At 39.6% G+C, this 20943-nt stretch overlaps 1 protein-coding gene across 5 annotated transcripts in view; it reads right to left on the bottom strand.

Annotated features, from left to right (window-relative positions):
• Cep70 (centrosomal protein 70) overlaps positions 1 to 20943 on the bottom strand; it is a 56182-nt gene that overhangs the window by 19919 nt on the left and 15320 nt on the right. For all 5 annotated transcript variants that reach the window (XM_085689604.2, XM_085689603.2, XM_048416840.3 and 2 more), the window contains 8 exons: positions 17038 to 17128; positions 16782 to 16905; positions 15919 to 16099; positions 8058 to 8227; positions 6784 to 6840; positions 4969 to 5056; positions 4789 to 4877; positions 2955 to 3029 (listed from right to left, as the gene is read on the bottom strand). In XM_085689604.2, coding sequence (XP_085545730.2) covers positions 2955 to 3029; positions 4789 to 4877; positions 4969 to 5056; positions 6784 to 6840; positions 8058 to 8227; positions 15919 to 16099; positions 16782 to 16905; positions 17038 to 17128 — 875 coding nt within the window. The remainder of the gene's footprint in view (positions 1 to 2954; positions 3030 to 4788; positions 4878 to 4968; positions 5057 to 6783; positions 6841 to 8057; positions 8228 to 15918; positions 16100 to 16781; positions 16906 to 17037; positions 17129 to 20943) is intronic.

Below are 20943 nucleotides of genomic sequence, written 5' to 3'. Positions count from 1 at the left end.
TGACAACAGATCTGGTAGTGGTAGTGCATGCCTTTAATAAATGCAACTTTTCCAAACCTTCCCCTAGACTTCTTAGTTCAATTTTTCTCCCCTAGACTTCTTAGTTCAATTTTTCTCCCCAACCTTAATGTAAGTAGATACCCAATGAATCCCTCCTTGTCCTTGTTTGCCTTTCCAATGTGACAGTGATACCATGGGGAGGAGAAAAGAGCAACTACCACTGAAAACTGAAACAATATACACTAATAACACAAGTGAATTAATATATACATACATACACACACATATATATCATGATATATATATATATCATACACTAACAGTTTTCAAAATAATCCATCCCAAAGCGCCACAAATTATTTTCTCAAGTTCCAGTCTTTTGAATCAAAGAACACACACAGATAATCTTAAGGAAGTAGCATCAATACTTGAAATCATCATTTAAAAAAAAAAAAACCCGAGACCTCACGTCTCAAAGCAGGGGAAGGAGTTAAAGGTGGTAGATAGGACTGACTCACTGAGTGTTTTCTGACACTTTTAGTTTTTAAGTAACAAAACTTACTAAAACTTTTAGATAGTGCTGGGGAGACACTCAGTGGAATAGCACTAACCCTAGCATGCTCAAGACCTAAATTCAATCTTTAGCACAAAATTTAACATAAAAATTTTCAGATTCTGACTAGCTAAAATAAAAATACAGGACCTGCTATCTGCAGTTTCATTGTTTCTCTTGCACTTCTTCAATTTCTAAAGATAATTTTCCATTAAAATATTTTCTTTTCTTCCTACTCTTTTATTTATTAAATTGAGATGAATATAAAGCCAACTCCAGGCCCAGAAAGACCAACGTTATATGCACTGTCTCATATGTAGTTTCTATCTTCAAATCTTTTGTGTATTCAGCTTGGAACATAAGTGGAAGTCAGAGAACAGAAAGGTGCTTTACAAAGGTAACACACTAAAGGAAAGGGGACAGTAGATCATAGGTAAAACATAGTTGAGGGGTGGAACAATGGGAGCATACAGACTTAATCAGGGAGGGGCGCATATTATGGGAGAAGCAAGGAGGTAGAAAAGAAAGATTACATGAAAACCCATATGGAAGCCTACTATCTTACAACCCTGCTTTTAGAATTGGAGGGAGAGAAGAATTACATGTGAAATAAAAGAAGAGGAATTACTGAGTGTTAAGGGGTCATGTGGGGATGGGGTGGGGTTAAAGAGAGAACAAGTTAACTAAAACTAAATCCATATGTAAAAGTCTTATGGAAGCCCACTAGCTGGTTTGAAATTACAAGTTAAATAAATTTTTAATAGAAATACCCTGCATGGGTGGACAATGCCACTCCTGGAATACATGGGTGTAAGACATGGGATACTCTCCAGGAATTAATGGTCAGGGAGGCCCCAGAGGCCTCCAAAACAACACAGGCTATTCTCATAGCCCCTGGCTACCCACCAAACTATTTGACACAACCCTATAAACCCTACTGTTAAAGACACAATACACTTTGGCTGCAAAACATACAGAAATAGATCTCAAACCAACCAAGAAACTTCCTAATGCTGGCTAGCATTCATAGTGCCAGAGGGGCTATGTAGGCTTCTGAAAGAGAAAAGACATCTATAGTCTAAGCAGTGCTGAACCCTGAATGCTGCAACACTGACCTACCAGGCAAGATAAGCCTGTTAGTCCAACAGCTTTCTGGTTGAATATGAGGCCTGTTCCACAAGAGGGAACTTTATGTCTGGTACTTTAATCCTTGTCAAAAGTCCATAACTCAGATGGGTGGTGGTAGAGCGCACATTTAATCCCAGCACTCAGGAGGCAGAGGCAGGTGAAATCTGTGAGTTCAAAGCCAGCTTAAGCTACAGAGCTAGTTCCAGGACAGCTAGGGTTGTTATACAAAGAAACCCTGTCTTGAAAAACAAACAAACAAACAAACAAACAAAAAAAAAAATGTCCATGAGTCAGGAGTCATAGGCCTTAGGGTAGAACCTGTCATTGTTATTTTGATAAATGATCTTGCTTTCAAAATGCTGTCTAAACATCTATGTTTATATCTATAAACCTGAGATGCTCTCAGCTTTGATCAAAGTTTCTTTTGGCAGTGGGCAGCAGTCAGCGGAGAGAAAAGTAACTGGTCAATGTGCTGAGAATAAGAGATTGAGTGCTCAGTCCTATCACACACCCCCACACCAGGGTCAAGGCGGAAAGAATGAGAGAGCCAGCCAATGATGGAGGGTGTTCTGAAATACTGTACTCGGGATGAGGCAATCACAGTCATGGACTCATGACTACAGTCAACACTACAGTGCTAAAATAAAGCCATATAAGATTCCAGCATAGACAGGTTGGAGGACATCCAGGTCCCACTCTTACTGTTACTGGTAGTTAAGTTTCTGGGAGAGAGAACCATTCCTTTTGAGGATGTAGACACCAACAAGATCCCCAGGCTTCAGTGGACAAACCAAGCCCAGTACATATGGGTGGCATACAGGGTTATTTTTTTTTAAACTGTAAAGTGTCTTGGGGGGCACATTAAGGAGAAGGGAGTTATACAGGGGGAATGATGCATATAATTATCCGAATGCATGAAATTCTCAAGAATATATAAAATAAAAATAAAGCCAAATCCAAATTGCTTTTAAGCTGTTACAATCAGAAACATCCATCTTTATTCTATACTACTGTTTTTTGAGACAGAGCTTTGCTATATAGCCCAGGCTAGTCTCTTAGTAGTGATCCTTCTGCCCAGCTTCCACAGTGGCAGGATTTATAGGTTCCTGCTAGCACGTCTGGCTAAAAAAAACTTGTAATGTCACATCTCTCAGGAACTTGGAAACTCCATGCTAAGGCTGTATTATAATACACAACAGCTGATAGATATAAAAAACAAATAATGAAATATAGGGCCCAGCTATAAGCTATAACTTTGACAAAATGTAATTACTTGATGCTTTTCTTAAGGGCTTTTTCCAATTTCTTCACTTGTTGTTTATAAAGTCTTAATTCATGTTCCGTGGGTCTGTAAAAAAAAATCAAAATGAATACATTAAATTTATTGTAAAGGACAAAAATACTTAGCAAACAAAAATATATCTTGTCATATTATTAATAAACATTAAAATTATTTTTAAATTAAATTCTATGTGTATGGGTGTTTTGCCTGTGTGTGTTGTCTGTGGATGCCAGAAGGCAGAATTGGATCCCCGGAACTGGAGTCCAGATGGCTGTGAGCCTCCATGTAGGTTCTAAGAATCAAACACTGGTCCTCTGGAAAGCAGCCACCGATCTTATCTGCTGAGCCATCTTCCCAAACCCTTATTTAAAATCCTTAATTCTTAGGCATTTACTAGGCATTTTGATTTATCTTGTATAATTTCTTATTGAACATCTTTATTCACTTCTGTGCAATTATGTAACTTGTTTATGGTAAATACATCATCCTCCATAATGGATGGTTTTTGTCAACTTGACACAAACCTAGATATATCTGAAAAGATGGAATATTAAATCAGAAAATACCTCAATAAGACTGGCCTGTAGGCAAAACTTTAGAGTACTGTCTTGAATAATGTGGGAGGGCCCAGCCCACATCTGGGCCTAAGGTCCTGGATGGTATAAGAAAGCAGTCTAAGCAAGCCTCGAGGAACAAATGAGTAAGTACAAAACTCCATGGCCTCTACTTCAGTACTATCAAAATTTTTGCCCTCACTTCACTGGATGATGCACTATAAATTGTAAAATGAAACTAACCCTTTCCTCCCAAAGTTGCTTTTGGTCATGTGTTTTAATACAGCAATAGAAACATTAGCTAAGACTTCCTCATTAGTATAATTCCTAGTTCTCTCATAACACAGATAACTACTATCCTAAATTTATAGTTCATTCTTCACAAACATGCAGCTAAGTTATTATTTTTGTCATAGGTTCTCTCACTGGACTTGGAGCTCATCAACTGTCTAGGCTGGCTGGCCAGCCAATGAGCTCCAGGAATCTGCCTGTCTTCACACCTTCTGTCTTCACACCTTCTTCCAACGCTGCAATTAAAGATACACACTTCTACAACTGGCTTGGCTTTTTATGTGAGTGCTGGAGATCTGAACTCAAGTCTTCACATGCTTGCACAACAGGCAGTTTTCCAAAGGGGCAAACTCTCCAACTCTCACTAAAGTTAATTTTAAAAGAGAAACAAAACAAAGACTGAACCTGGGCTTGGAGAGACATCTAAGTCTGGTAAAGTGCTTGGCATGCAAACATGAAGACCAGAGTTCAAATCCAAGAACCTAAAAAGGCATGGGGGTGCACACTTCCTATCCTAGCACTGGGAAAGGGATGCCGAAGATAGGCAGATCCCTTGGGCTCACTGGCCAGGCACCCTAATTGGCATGCTTCAGGCAGGTCTCAAGGAGAGATCCTGTCTCATAAAACAAGGTGGACAGACCCAAGGAATGACATCTGAGGCTGACCTCTAGTTTCCACATGCATGAGCACAGATGTGCACACTCAACTGCACACACATTTGTGCCCACACATATAAACACACAAACACAAGAAAGCTCTGAATCTCCTCAAAGTTCTTTACCAGTTTATCCTCAGCATGGGTTGCTATTTTCTCACTTCCCTTGCTTGTCTAAGGAGTCTTATTCATTTCATCATTCGCTATGAAACACAACCAACCAGAAGGAGTACAGCATGTCAAGCACTTGGATTAAGTTCTAGAGTAAGAGGGCAAGAATTATTCGTTAACAACCTAAAAGCTAAAGAAAAATTAAGTCTCTTACCTGTTTTCCAGATCTTTTTGGAGTCTCAGCTTTTCACCTAACAGTACATCAATCTTGGATTTTGATTCCTTGAGTTGATTCTGTAACGACTGCAATGTATTTCACAGTAAAATAAGTAATTCTGCTAGGGGGTTGCTTTGCTTTATAGAAAGGCATTGCTTAGTTCTCTGATCCCCATACCATCAAAAGGCCTTTGTAACTTGGTGAGGCATTCAGGCTTCTGTAGTCTTTTTCCTCTTCTGACTGACTATCATCTTCTTTACACTGCCTGCGAGAAGACAACACACTGCATCTTACGGAAATACATCCCTAAAGAAAACATTCAGCTAGCAAAGATTAAGTCAGTCTAATAAGGGCCTAATAATTTAAACATGAATTAAATATCCCAATTTCCTACTTGCTCTACAGCGAATAGTATCATAGCACAGGACCACCTAACCTTAGGGCATTCTTTTACTAACTCTTTTACCTAGAATGCATGAGGACTAGAAAACTTTGTCATGGGACACAAAACAGATGAAAATACTTGTTGAATGAACAAACAAAACACAAATAGAACATTCCTGGTCTTTAAAAACATACACTATGTGCATACTGTTTATTCCTTCTAGTACTTTCAATTCATAGAAATCATCAAGAAAAAGAGTAGCATGTATGTGGGTAACAATACACAGTACAGAGCATACTCCACCAACCCTGTTCTTCAGATGTCTTCGATCACGTAACATTCCTGACTACATCCACTCTTCCTGCTAGTGTATTCATCTAACTGAAAAATCCTTTCTCGTGTCTTTGAAAACTCTGCAGTCTATCTGCAAAGTCGTTCTTTTCCCTTTTACTGCTCTCTCCTTCTCATGCATTGTCCCACCGGCCTCACAATTATAGCACACACCACTATGCCTTACACTTACTTATACGGGCACTAACACACATTCTTCCCAAGTACAATATCAGGACAGGGTCTCACTCTTACTCAAGCCAGTTGGGGATTCACTATGTAGCCCAGGCTGGCTGCAAACTCATGGCTATCCTTTCCTTTACTTCCTCAGTGTTCCAACCTCTCTACCTCGGCTACAGGAAGCTGGGAACACAGGCAAGAACTACCACACCTAGCTATATGGCAAATTTTCACTGACATTCTATCTTTGATATATTTAAATTTGCATAGCAAGGTCTTACTCTGCCCCACAGCCAATGTACTATATGTCCATATACTTTATGAACACACTTGCTATCCAGTGGCTAAAATTGCGTTTGATCTCCTGTAATGGAGTTGTGGATGATTGTAAGTCACCATGTCAGTACTAGAAACCAAACATAATAACATAATGCATCAACAAAATAAAAGGAAATAACACTTATTTTTACCTAAGCAGTAAAATGCAATCTTATAGATCTTTACTAAAAGAAGCTCAACGTGAAGTTGTGAGGAAGGGAAACTAAAATTTGTTGGTGAGAAATGGGAGGGTAAATATTTCCAAAATACACTGTATGCAAAAAAGTACACTGTATATATGGTGATTTGAAAGAAATGGCCCCCAAAGGGAGTAGCACTTGTTGTGGCCTTGATGGAGTAGAGGAAGTGTGTCACTGTGGGGTGGGCCTTTGAGTTCTCCTATGCCCAAAATACTCCCATTGTCTATTTCCTTTCCTGTTGTCTTCTGGTCAAGATGTAGCCGGCACCAAGTCTGCCTGCAAGCCGCCATGCTCCCCACCACAATGATGATAAACTGAATCTCTGAAATTGTAAGCTGCCACTTCAATTAAATGTTTTCCTATAAGAGTTACCATGGTCATGGTATCTCTTCACAACAACAGAAACCGTAAGACAGTATGCATACATAAAATTCTTGAAGGATAAAAATATTACATTTGAAAAAGAATTTCATAATGATATATAGACTTCTAGAACATAAAGTCTCAAAAGCTATAGAAACTTAACTTGTTCCTGGATAATATTCATCATGGATTACTTTAAAATTATACTATTTATACCTTTGTGTATGGAGTTTTCGAAGTTTAGATTCATAGTAATCAATTAGACAAAGCAATCTAGAAAACAAAAAAATACATTCAATTATTTTCAAAAGGTAGTATCTGCTATTCTTTCACATAATTTCAAATTATTATGACAAAAGGAAGCACAGACTAGAGATAGATTGCTTAGCAGTTAAGAGAAGCCACTGCAGGGCTGGAGAGATTGCTCAGTGGTTAAGAGCAATGGCTGCTCTTTTACAAGACAGCTTTGATTTCTAGTACCTACATGGTGGCTTACAATCATCCACAACTCCATTCCAGGAGATCAAACACTCTCTGATGGCCTCCACAGGCACCAGACTCACATCGCTACATACACATGCATACAGGCAAAATACTCATACATAGAAAAAAATTAAGATTAGCCAGGTAGTGGTGGCACACGCCTATAATCCCAGAACTTGGGAGGCAGAGGAAGGTGAATCTATGTGAATTCGAGGTCTACAGAGTGAGTTTCAGAACAGTAAAGATTACAACAGAGAAACCCTGTCTCAAAAATAAAACAAAAGATGTACGTGTGTGTGTGTGTCTGTGTGTGTGTGTACACAATTTGTGTTCAAGTGCGAAAGGAGGGCAGAAGAGGGCATCTGATCCCCTGGAGTTAGATGGCTGTGAACTACCATTTGGGTGCTGGAAATAGAAACCAGGTTCTCTGCAAGAACAGTAAGTACTCCCAACCTCTGAGCCATCTCTCCAGTCCTAAAAAACTAACTAACTAACTAAATAAATAAATAGTATACTGCTGTTGCAGAGGACCCAAGTTCAGTTCCCAGCATCCTCCATAACTCCAGCTCCAGAGGCTTTCAATGCCTCTGGTAGCACCTGCACTCACAAGCACATAAACACATTATTGAAAATAAAATCTTTTTAAAAAGTAAGTACAGACTGTCTGGCAAACTTAAAAATTTTCAATCATTCTTGCAAGAAACAAGTATAACACTAAGTCATTGTGTGTGTGTGTGTGTGTGTGTAGTTTTTCAAGACAGGGTTTTCGTCTGGTGGTGGCGATATATGCCTTTAATCCCAGCACTCAAGGCCAGCCTGGTCTATAAGAGCTAGTTCCAGGACAGGCCCCCAAACTACAGAGAAACCCTGTCTCGACAAAAACAAAAAATGAAACAAAACAAAACAAAAAAGAACTTTCCTGGCAAAAGATATAACCACTGTCAAAATAAAATCAGCTGAAATATAATCAACCTAGTTCCATTATCATCCTATGTACTAGGCATTACTGTTTATCCAAGACTGTGTGAGGAACTCTCTTGCAGAGATGGGCAAACACTCTGTTTTGAGTAACAACACGCTCTTCTTCCTCTTTAGTTAATCTGTAGATATCTTTTTGCAAAGAAGCAATGGTCTCTTCTTGTTCCATCCGTTTTTTCTTATAATGCTGGCATCTCATCTGTACGAAGATTGTAAATATATATTTATACATGTAGGACATACGTTCTATCAATACCGTGTCACCATCTTCACTAGTTCATTCAATAATCTCATCAAGGCTGTTTAAAAACTGATGTAAGGAATATTAATATCTCACAAATGTGAAAACCTATAAAATGAGGAAACTATGACAACTACATGCATTTAAGATTTCATAATAAGGATTTAAAAAATCTCTATAAAGTCAATATAAATTTACATTTCAATGGTTTTTTATGAGATGAAGTTTCTTCATAGTTCAGGCTGGCTTCCACCTTGCAATTCTATTTTATTAGCCAACTAATTTCTGGAGTCAACAGATATGTATTACCATGCCCACCTTATATTTAAGCTGAGATAAAAATAATCAGGAAAAGAATTATATATTAAAATATTTTAAAAGAACCACAAAACAGCTGGATGGTGGTAGGGCACATCTTTAATCCCAGCACTTGGGAGGCAGAGGCAGGTGGATCTCTATGAGCTCAAGGCCAGCCTGTCTACAGAGTGAGTTCCAGGACAGCCAGAACTATTACACAGAGAAACCCTGTCTCAAAAACCAGAGAGAGAGAAAGAACTACAATGGAAAATTAATATTTTAAAAATGATTTACAGATTAAAAATGAGGTAGTCAGTTTGAATATACAGGCAATAGGGGAGACTATAAATTCAAAATAGGTCCATAACCAGTATGTTCTCTTAGATTTAAAAAAAAGACATCATTTTCAGAACATAACACTCACAGCTAAGCACATGGTCATCTGTACAAAATGTCAAATTTACTGAAACTTAACAACCCTCAAGGGAAAACAGTCTTAGTTGCTGGTAACATCCCATCTCCTAGTGAACATGAAATATGTGCATGCATGCGCGTGCACACACGCGCACACACACACACACACACACATACACACACACACACACGACTTTGGAGTATATACCCAGGAAGAGTATAACTTTGTCATAAGATAGTGCTAGTTTTAGTTTTTTGAGAAAACCTCCACACTGATTTCTATAGTGGCTGGACTAACATATACTCTCTTCAGTAAGGGCTCTCTTTTTTCTAAAATCCTCATCATTTGTTGTTACTTTTTGTCCTAATGATAGTCATTGTGACTAGGGTTAGACAGAATTGCAATGTAGTTTTAATTTGCATTTCCCTGTTTGCTAAGGGTGTTGATCATTATTTGTGTATGGGTCACTGGTACTTCAATCTTTAGAGAACAGTCTGTTCATTAATTAGCCTATTTATCAACTGATTTAGACTGTTTGAGCTTGTGTTTTGCTTTTTTGAGAAAGGATCTCACTATTGCAGCCTTGGCTAGCCTGGAACTCACAGAGATCCTCCTGCCTCTGCCTCCTGAATACTGGGATTAAAGACATGTGACACCATTCTTTCCTGAGTCTTTATATATTCCAAATAGTAATTCACAGCTAGCATGGTTTTCTCCCCTTCTATTGGTTGTCTCTTCACCCTGTTGGTTCCTTTCCCGTGCAGAAGCTTTTAAAATCCACACAATCCTAACTGTCGAGTCTTGCTTCTATTTCCTGAGCTTTTGGAGTCCTTTTCAGAAAGCTTCTGCCTATGTCTATACTTTTAAGAGGGTTCTTTTTTTTCTAACAGTTTCAATTTAGATTATTAAAGTCTTTGATTCATTTTTGAATTGACTTTTATATGGGGTAAGAGATGAGGATCTAGTTTTATTTCATATCATTCTGGATATCATGTTGCCCTGTACTATGCTAAATATGTTATCTCTTTCTTCAATGTATGTAACTGGCATCTTTGCTCAAAATCCAATTGGGTATATGATAAGTTTATATTTCTGGGTTGTCTATTCTATCCCATTGATACACATACTTTTGTGACAGTACCAAACTGTTTTTGTTACTATAGTTTTATAACTATAACTTGAAAACAAATCATCAGCATTATTATTTTGCAATCAGAATTATCAAGGGTCTTTTGTGATACTATATGCATATTAGGACTGTTTATTCAATTCTGTGAAGACTGTCATTAGAATTTGATGGTGATAAAGAAATAGCTTCTGGTAACAGAGCCACATTCTAGTCCTGACAACCCATAAACCGAACAGAAAGTCCTTCCACCATCTAGTGTGTTCTTCAGTTTCTCTTTTCAATGTTTTAGTTTTCATTATATGGCTGAGGAGAAGCTTAGTGGGTAAACAATTCATCTGCCTGCACTTTGGGTTCCCAAGCCTGCACGGAGCCAGGTGCAGCAGCACTCACCGACACTTCCGCCATTTATATGACAAAATGGGAAACAAACAGAAGAATTCCTGGAGGCTCACAGGTCAGGTAACCTATGCTCTGCACAGAATTCAGTAATAAAGTAATTATTACACACAGCTTTATTACAAATAGTACAAGGCAATATAACTACATAAAGAAAAAAATGGTATCTAGACAGGTCACTTAAACCTCTAAATGGGGCACTGAGAACGATAATGAACACTATAATTTCTATATAGGACATCATGGATTCAATAAATTTCCAACAAGAGCTTTCAACAGGTGGAAAAGGATCTCTATTCATGAGCATTATGACTCCATATGAGACATAATGAGCTCTGTATAGGACACTGTGAGCTCTAAGCAGGGCAGCATGAGATGTGCCCAGGGCCCTGTAATTTATGTGTAAAATATCACGAATTTTATGAAAGGCATTATCACCTCTATAAAGTCCCCCTGAGATGAAAATACATGCAATATGAGATTTCTGTCAGCACTGTGTGCTGCATATTAGTGCACTATGAGTTCTATAAAGCAGACTGTGAAGTCTATACAGACTAATGTAAGCTTACATGAAGGTGCAATATGATCAACACTACTTCCTTCCGTATGAGCTCTAAAATCATGAGCACTGTGAGCTCTATCCAGGGCCCTATGAGCTCTATAAAAACAGGCATGAAGAGCCCTGTTAGGGCAGCTGGAGCCCATAAAGGACACTATGAGCTTACAGATGGCATATGTCCTTGTGGGAGGCAGGGAGAAGCCATGTAGCCCCGCTGGAGACAGACGAACTTTGCCTGGTAATCCACAGCCTTGTGGCGATACACAGATTAAGAGATGGGTTAAATTAATATGTAAGCACTAGCCAATAAGACACTTGAGCTAAAGGGCCAAGCAGTGATTTAATTAACAGTTCCTGTGTGATTATTTTGGGAGTCTGGGCAGCTGGGAAACAAATGAGTGACCTCCAACTACAAATTGGTGTACTAACATGGGACTGACTAAATCCACGTAAAACCTGAGGGGGCTTGGAGAGGAATTCTAGACACACACACACACACACACACACACACACACAAACACAAAGTTAAGCATTTTCTCCAGTGGGCTCTGTTTGCTAGAAGCAAACAGAGGCACAATTTTTTAAAGAGAAGGTTTCCTGACTCAGTGGTAGCAGTAAAAACCGCAGTTTCAAAACGGTGGCTTCCTGAGCTGTGCTGCCAGCACGAACTCCGGCTCTTTCAGGAGGCCAAGTGTTTAAATGGGGTCTGTGAGCAGAGTGCTACAACTTGTTTAATGGAGACATAGACCTTCTGTGTGCCTGAAAATGGGGTTGTGAGCATGGTTTGTGCTTAAAAGACCTCTGCCCCACCATGTTGGACTAGGTAGAGCCAAAAGGCAAAGCAGTGTTAGAAGCGCTTAGCATTTTAAGAAACGCTCCTGGACAGAAAAGAATTACAGATACACAGTAGGACAGATTCAGACATTAAAAAAAAAAAACTCTAAGCAAGTCACAGTGTTGAATAAATGTGCGTAGGCTTGGGAGAGAGAAGAAAAAAGAATATAGACAGTTATAAAAAGAAATAAATGGTTTAAAAAAACAAAGTCTTTAAAGAGATGGAGTACAGACAGTCATAGACTAAAGGAGTAAAGATAATAAAATAAATATTAAAAAGTAATAGAGTAAAAACAAATAAGCTATGTGAAGATGAAATATGCATAGAGAGTCTAGATAATGTATATTATTGTGTTTTTTTGAATTTTTTGACTGTGAAGAAGCTAAGTAACCAACATACATACTTCAAAAGTACCTTGATTTCAAAATTTGGGTCTAAGGATTTGTTGCTTTGGAAAAAAGAAGTTCTTCTTTTATTTCCACAGAGGATGAGAACCTGTGGAATCCTTCCAGACTAAAGTGGTTTTATGGACCAAGACCCCCTGGAGGGTTGCTGTGAACATCCCCAAAAATACTTCGTCCAACAAAAAGCAGGAAGCAGTTTGGCAAGAACTAAACCTAAATTCCCTAAGTGATTGTTTATAATGTTTGTTTACATTTAAAGGGGAATATGCTATAAAGATGGATATTTTGCATTGGTATGGATTTTGGTCTATTGATACAAATGTAAGGTCAATTTTGTTATACTGTGTATGTATTTCTGCTCTTGATTAACGTGTTGTGTTTGTGTAGCTCATTTATAATATAACGCATAATTAAGATATACAGGTTAATAGATAATCATCTATAATAGTCAAGTTTGTAGTCATGCTAGTTAGGTTTCTAGATTTATAGAGACATATTTCAGTTAGATAGGTAGTCTTCAAATCTTTCAGAGACCTTCAGAATATGGCATTTAAAATGTTTAAAGAAGTTAGGATTTTTCCTGACAACGAGAAACATCTGCTCCTGGTAGCACTAATTACTTCAAGAGGAAGACAGACATCAAAGAGGCTCTTTAAGGAGTTTGCCAGCTATTTGGGCAAGAAACTGCTCTTGCCTGGACTGCTTGATGCTATGCTGTATGAACTGGACATGCAGGAACCACAGAGAAATGACTGCTGAACTTGCCTAAAGGTAAAACGGTCCTTCGGGGTTCCTGCTTCATGAAAGAGACAGCCAGACATTCTGCAGGACACAAATGAAAGTGACTGGCAAAATGCCAACATAGGCGAAACGGTCTTTGAAATTTCCTGCTTCATGGAAAAGTCGGCTGGATGCTATGTGCCTGCCTGTAAGCTGAAGATGTACAGAAGAACTTTGGGTGACTGTCCAAGCAGCAAGATGTCTCTGTCAATTCTAGAGTTTTGGAAATTGCTTACAATGTACTTCCGGTTTACTTAGGTAATATTATATCCTTCTGAAGTCTTTGATGGAGTTGAAGAATGGTTATAATTATAGTTTTCCTTAGTTATGATAAAAGATATGGTAGATATAAATAATAGGAACTGTAATTCTTGCTTGATCCCTATTTTGTATATGTAATTTTACTATGTTAAAACTAAAACCTTCCTGTTTAAACAGAAAATGGAGGTGATGTGGGATTCCCCTCTGTATGTTGTGAATACCACTGGTTAATAAAAAAGCTGTTTTGGGCCTGTGATAGGGTAGAGCAGAGCTAGGCAGGGAAAACTAAACTGAATGCTGGGAGAAAGAAGGTGGGGGCAAGGAGAAGCCATGTAGCCCCACTGGAGACAGATGTTGGAACTTTACCCGGTAAGCCACAGTCTCATGGCGATATACAGATTAACAGAGATGGGTTGAATTCATATGTAAGAGCTAGCCAATAAGAAGCTAGAGCTAATGGGGCAAGCAGTGATTTAATTAATACAGTTTCTCTGTGGTTATTTCAGGAGTCTGGGCAGCTGGGAAACAAACAAGCAGCCTCCAACTACACGTCCTTTAATCAAGAGCACCTTGAGCTATACAGAGGTACACTATGAGCTTTATAAATGACATTATGAGCTATACAGATACACTATGAATTCAATACAACTTTCTCACACACAGAGGGAGGGATGGGTGTATGTGTACTGTAAGATATGTACTTGGGATTATGAAGTCTAAATAAATGCTTTATGAGCTCTATTCATGTGTATTAGGAACTCAGTGGAGATTACTGAATTTTACACTACCATGTCACTATCATGGCACGGTTCACTATGAGAAAAACACAAGGCACTATGAGATCTGCACAAGTCTATCCTTGCTCCATGCAGAGTCCTATGAAGTCTATAATAATCTTTAAGGACTATAAAAAGAATATTGCCAGACAGTGGTGGTGTATGCCTTTAATCCAGCATTTGAGAGGCAGAGTCAGGTGGATCTCTAAGAATTCAAGGCCAGCCTGGTCTACAGAGCAAGTTCCAGGACAGGCTCTAAAGCTACACAGAGAAACCTTGTCTCAAAAAACTGAAACCAAAACAACAACAACAAAAAAAAACTAAAAATTCTTTATGTACAAGATGAAGTTGAACTGGATGTTCTACCCAAGTCAACTATGAGTTCCACAGAGAACACTAGGAGCTCTCTACAAGTCCTATGGCCTCTAAATATGGCAGCATGGACACTAAAAAAAGGTGTACTCCAAACTTCCTGCAGTTGTAGTAGGAGCTCAACATGGGGCACATGATACAATCAACAGACGTGCACTATAGGTTCTACATGGCACTATGCACTTTATATAGAGTACTCTAAACTCCATCAGCTGAATTACGAGATCTATACAGGCTTCCAGTAAGCTCTACTGTCTTAGTTAGGGTAATTATTGCTGTGATGAAACACCATGATCAAAAACAACTTGGAGAGGAAGGGTTTATTTGACTTATTCCTACATCATAATCTATCACTGAAAAGAGTCAGGACAGGAGATCAAACAGGGCAGCAACCTGGAGGCAGGAATTGATGCTGAGGCCATGGAGGGGTTCTGCTTACTAGTTTGCTCCCCATGGCTGGCTCAATCTGGTTTTCTTGCCCAGGATCATGAGTCCAAGGGTGGCCTCACCAACAACGGGATTAGGCTTCCTACATAATCACTAATTAAGAAAATGCCCCACATACAGGTACACTATATAGAATTCTATATAGAATACCATAAACTCCAGACAGAGCATTATGAGCTATATGAAGGCACTGTGAGCTGTGTACAGGGCAACATACACTTAATACAGGGCAACAGAGTTGTATGCTGGGTTTTATGACATTATAAAATATACACTGTACTAGAATTTCTTTGTAGATAACTAGGACTTCTACAATATTCATTATGGGATGTACATAGAGATTATGAGGCATTTACAATGAAATTTGAGTTCATTACAGAGTAATACGAGGTATCTATTCTGGCACTGTTACCTATATACAGGACACTATGTCTCTAAACATGGAGCTATGGTTGCTAAAGTAGACTGCTAGACATTGCAAGGGCAGAAAAATCCCTGTGCAGGCACAATGAGCTATGAATAGTGCAGTATGAGATGCTGAAGGGCTCGGTGGTTAAGAGCACTTCCTGTTCATCCAGAGAATGTGAATTCAGTTCCCAGCATCCACATCCAACAGCTCACAAGCTTCTCTAACAACAATTCCAGGGGCCCTAACACCCTATTCTGGTCTCCAAAGGCACCCATACATATGTGGCATATATTCATTCACACACACACACACACACACACACACATCTTTTTGAGATATGCATGAAACTATAACATGCAGCCTCATAGATGAATCTCAAAATGAGGTGCTGAGTAGAAAAGATCACCACCCTATGCTAATGTAAATTGTTTCCTCTAACAATCTAACCTCAAGCATTTGGATTCCTTGACCTTTGCCGCAGACAAGACGCGACATGGAAACGACCTGGGACTATAAAGAACTTTCAGTATTAACCATCAAATAAGAAAATATCTAAGTCAATACAATACCTGTAACAGTTTATGCTCCTTTTGAAGGTCTTTAATTTTATTTTGTTGCTGGCAAACCCTGTTTAGTGACTCATCTTCTAATTCACCAATTTTGGATTTCACGCTGTCCATAATCTGTTCCAGGTCATTGGCTCGCTGTTCCTGGTGTGCCGCTCGGTTCTGTTCTAGATGAAGCTCACTTCTAATTAAGAGACAATTCCTTCCCTCAGTGTTAAATCAGATCGTACATGCTATATAACAGCTTACTTTCCAAAATGCCTCCACATTCTTAACATATTTTACTTTGCTTTGATGCTGAGAATCAAAAAATAGCATAATTAGCACTGAACTGTACTCCAGCCTCAACACTTCTATCTTATAACAGTCTGGAGCCATGCCCGACACACCCAATCTCGTCTTCCTCATAAGAGAAAGTATTAGAAGAAATAGAGGGTAACATTACATATCAATGCTAAGTGCTACTGAAAGTCATCTACTTAATTTTTGCTCACTTACTTGTAAAAATATTTTTATGTCTTACATTTAATAAAAATGAAATTTCAGGGGGCTGGAGAGATGATTCAGCAGTTAAGAGCATTATCTGCTCTTTCAGAGGACCCAGGCTCAGTTCCCAACACCCACATGGTGGTTCATAGTGTTTATAACTACAGTTCCAGGGACCTGATTCTTCCCCCGCTTCTGAACTTGTGGGTTCAGGCACCCACACGGTACACTTATATACATTGCTGACAGAAACACTCATACACGTAAGAAGAAAAGTAAATCTTAAAAAAAAATAAGAGCAATGAAATTTCAGGACCCTCTTCAGGGGAGTTATGTTAGAATGCACACAGACAAGCCCAGGGGCACTCCCACCATCTTACTTAAGCTGCTGGTTCGTCTCTATGAGTTCCCGGATCATGTTCTGCTGACGTGTTGTTTCTTCCATCAACATTTTCAAATTCTGCCTCATTCTTTGTGATGATTGTTTGTCAAAAACGATGAGATCTACATTGTAATATATATATATATATACAGAAACGGTAAAAGCAGAGAGAAGGTAAAACCATTTTAAGATAAACATTTTTCCAAGAAAAATAAAGCTTTGTACCTAACAGAGCAAGAGCAGAATCTAGTTACCTTTGAGGTCGGTTCTCTTGACTAGACACAAAGGTTTGAAGCCATGCGTCATCAACAGCCCATTTATGCTTTCCCATTCTGCTTCCTCCTGCTATAATCACAGTACAGAAAAAAGGACAACTTAAGATATGAAGAAGAACTTTTTATTACTTTCCTATGTTTTCAGAAAAGAACCTTTCTTCCAAAAGACTTGATTTTTAGATGTATGCACTTGCTTGTCTATATGTAGATGTCAGCATGTTAAGTTCAGGTGCAGCAGAAACCAGAAGAAAGTGTCAGCCCCTGGAGTCTGAGGTGGTTGTGAGCCCCATGACATGGATGGTGTGAACTAAACCAGGGTCCTATGGAAGACCAGCAAGAGCTCAAATGGTCTCATAATTTTTTCAGACAGGGTCTCACTATGTAACCTTAGCTGGACTAGGACCGGCAATATAGAGCAGGCCAGTCTTGAACTTAAAGAGATATGATTGCCTCTGCTTCCCAAGTGCTGAAATGAAAGATGTACATCATGCCTAGGCTTAATATAACATTTTATTAAGACCATTTCAAGTATGATAGGCATAAAGCTGTGATTAGATCAAATATAATTTTAAAAGATTTATTGTTATTATTAAAATCAGCAACAGAAGTATGCAAATGAGTTAATTATTGCATTATACAAAATAGTCACATGTAAGTTTTAGTGGGCAAATTAAAACAAAAACAACAGAAAGTTTGTGATTTCAGTGAAACAGATAAGTCTAATTGAATAAGGTCAGGTCATACTCAAAGGACACAACTGAAAACTAAAACTAGTCACTCTGAAACAAGTATCCTTTTAACAACAATGAAAAAAAGAAAACCAAGGGTCATGTAGAGGATGGACTTGGGAAATGGCAGCTTCAGAGATAGGGTAGCTTCCAAAGGGGTGGGGCGCTGGGCAGGTAGCAGAGGAGGCTTGTATGATTTTCTACAGTAAGGCTAAACAAATAGAAGTTCTACATCCAAAACAAACTGAAAGGTTGCCCTGTTCAGCAGGTTTCTCTTTAATGTGGACCCATTTGAGATTTTCCAGCTATTCTTGAAGTGACAGACAAAGAGATAAAAGAGAGGTTTAGCAGCTGTATAGCACCGGTACACCCTGACTGAAATCGAGATGCTGCTGCTGGTGCACAGAAAGCTTTGAAGCTGTGGACAGTGTGACAAGTGGCTAGGGGAGCCCTAGATGTCATTCAGACAGAAGAGAAGGCATTGTTAAGAGGCAGCAGCTGAGGAGGAAAACTTACAGATGTAGAGGATGATCCTGACCTGCTCAAATGCACAGCATACAAACAAACCATGAAACTGCTTGCTGAGCTGGACATTAAAAGAAAGACAAAGATGCCAAAGACACATACAAGCAGAGGCTGGAGCTCAAGAAAAAGACAAACGAGAAAAGTAGAGACGGAAGGTAGACAGTTGGTGAAATCTGTTATCAAATACCAAAGGGAAGAAAAAGACTCAGAAAGTAAAAATGGAACATGCGTCACCAGCTGGGTCCCAGTCACAGAACTGTCCCTAGCTGCGCCCTTTCTGCTTCTCTCCTCCCATCTCCACCAACATAGAATAACATTGGCTTTTTAGTCCATCTTGTTTCCACTACAATTTAATATCTAAGTAATCCTTTCGTGAGTTGACAGAAGGGGCTCAGTTGAGCCTGCCCCCTCCCAGTCCTTGCCCACTGAACAAGCACAACTGGAAGGAGCCACCGCTGGTGCTGCCTTCTCTTCTCCCATAGCCTGCCCCTCAATGTTCTGTACTTCGCTCGACTGTAATAGTTAGAAACCTCATGGATAGTTCCTAGAAATCATCTTGCTTACCATGAGTTCAGACAAGCCTGAGTCACCTCAGGAAGTCCCTTTGCTTGCTTCTGAAGGTGCCATCTCCAAATCCCAGAGCAGGCAAAGAAGGCATTTGTGAACACAGCATACAGTCATTCAATGCCCTCAAGCCCTGTGGTCCTTCATATACGTCCTCTGCTGACTGATCAACCATTACAATTAGTAACAGCAGTCCAGGGAGACCCCTGAGCAGCCACACCTAGGCCTCTAGTCTCCTGACCATCCTGCCCTCAAAGGAATCACAGCTGCCAGAGCCTGCCCCAATCGCCATCACCTCAACCCTGAATAGCAAGACAGAGAGACCCCGCAGTTGCCCCTACCTCCGCACCCTCAGACACCAAGCTGGGCACCATAGGCAGCTGTGCATGCAGCAGTAAGGGATGGTAAATCAGCTCACTGTAAGACATGGATATAGTTTCATCAACAGACTGCCATAAAGAAGAATAATCCCAAAAAGAACCTTTGAAGAAGTGTTGGAAGTAGAAACTCAGGTTTGATATTGTTAACGAAGAGGGTGGGGAAGCAGAAGGTGTTACAGGCCCTGTGGAGTTCCAGTTCAAGACAGAAAGTAACCATTATAGATAATATCCATCTCATGGGGATCCTCCAGGCAATTACCAGAACAGTGAGATTTGAGGGAAAAAGGAGGGATCCGAAAGCCCAACAACTCAGGCCCTACCCCAGGTAAAGGGTCCCACATCATTACACAAGATCCTATGGGTGTCAACCACAGTATTCCAAACCCTCCTGCACAGGGAAAAGTGAGGGAGGTTGTTAACACTTACGGTTCAGGAGAGCAAGACAGACCAGTAAGACTATGTCTGGGGTCATAGACCATGATTCTATGGGGGCTCTCTTCACCAAAGACAGCATGGAGAAGAAGACAACAAAGACAAGAAAAATCAAAGAGATGAGACCTACTGTCAACAGTCACCTCAACATGGGTATCACACACGGCAACTTCAATTATCCATTCAGGAAGTCCAAACGACTCTGAACCACAACAGCACAATAGCACGGAGACAAAAGGAGCTGGTGGGACAGCTGAGACTGTTCGCTCCTGAGGCTGAGCAAAGCAGAGCAGAGCAAATACTGGTTTACCATCTCTATCATCGTCTGACTTAGACGCCCAACAAGATGAACAGGAAATTCCAAGACACAAAGAGCCTGGAACTGAAGATCTTAATTGTTTGCTTTTTGCACACTGGCCAGGTACCCAAAATCTACTCAGTGCCAATACAATATGGAGTTTTATTATTTTAACAAAGATATCTTCTTTTTTGGTATGTGTATGGGTGTTTTGCCTCCATGTATGTCTGTGCCTGATGCCTGAAGCCAGAAGAGGCCAGAAGAGGGTATTGATTCCCCTGGATCTGGAGTTACAGACAGCTGTGAGCACCATATAGGTAACAACTTTTTTTAAAGCCTGGTTTTACTTATACATCTTTAAAGTTTTGGGGTTGTTTGATTCGATTTTTCAAGACAGGGCTTCTCTGTGTAATGGCACTCGCTGTCCTGGAACTCACTTTGTAGACCAGGCTGCCCTTGAACTCACAGAGATCTACGTGCCTCTGCCTCCCGAGTGCTGGGACACCACTGCCTGGCTAAAGGTTTTTCTTAAAGACTTGATTATTATCTTTACTTTATGTATGTGTGTGCTTGAATAAGTTTTATGTAAACCACATAGGTGAAGAGCCAAGACAGCACTGGATCCCTAAAACTGGAGTGCCAGGCAGTTGTGAGCAACCTGATATAGGCGCTGGGTATTTCATCAGGCCCTCTCCAAGAGCAGTAAGCACTCATAACCACTGACCCATTTCTCCAGCTCCACCTTTAAAGGTTTTTAAGTTGTTTCATTTCTATTCAAGTTCAAATTTTTAAGAATTTCATCTTTTTCAGCCGAGCTTGGTGGCACCTGCCTTTAATCCCAGCACTCAGGAGGCAGAGGCAGGTGGGTCTCTGTAGTATGATTAATAAAAACCCAGAGACAGAAATTGAGGTTTAACCTGAAGGTCAGAAAAGCAAAACAGCCAGACACTGGCTCTTA

This window comes from Myodes glareolus, chromosome 4 (assembly GCF_982192425.1).
Source record: "Myodes glareolus chromosome 4, mMyoGla1.1, whole genome shotgun sequence".
NCBI lineage: Eukaryota > Metazoa > Chordata > Mammalia > Rodentia > Cricetidae > Myodes > Myodes glareolus.
Note: the sequence above shows the minus strand (reverse complement) of the source record. Positions and strands in the feature narration are given on the sequence as shown.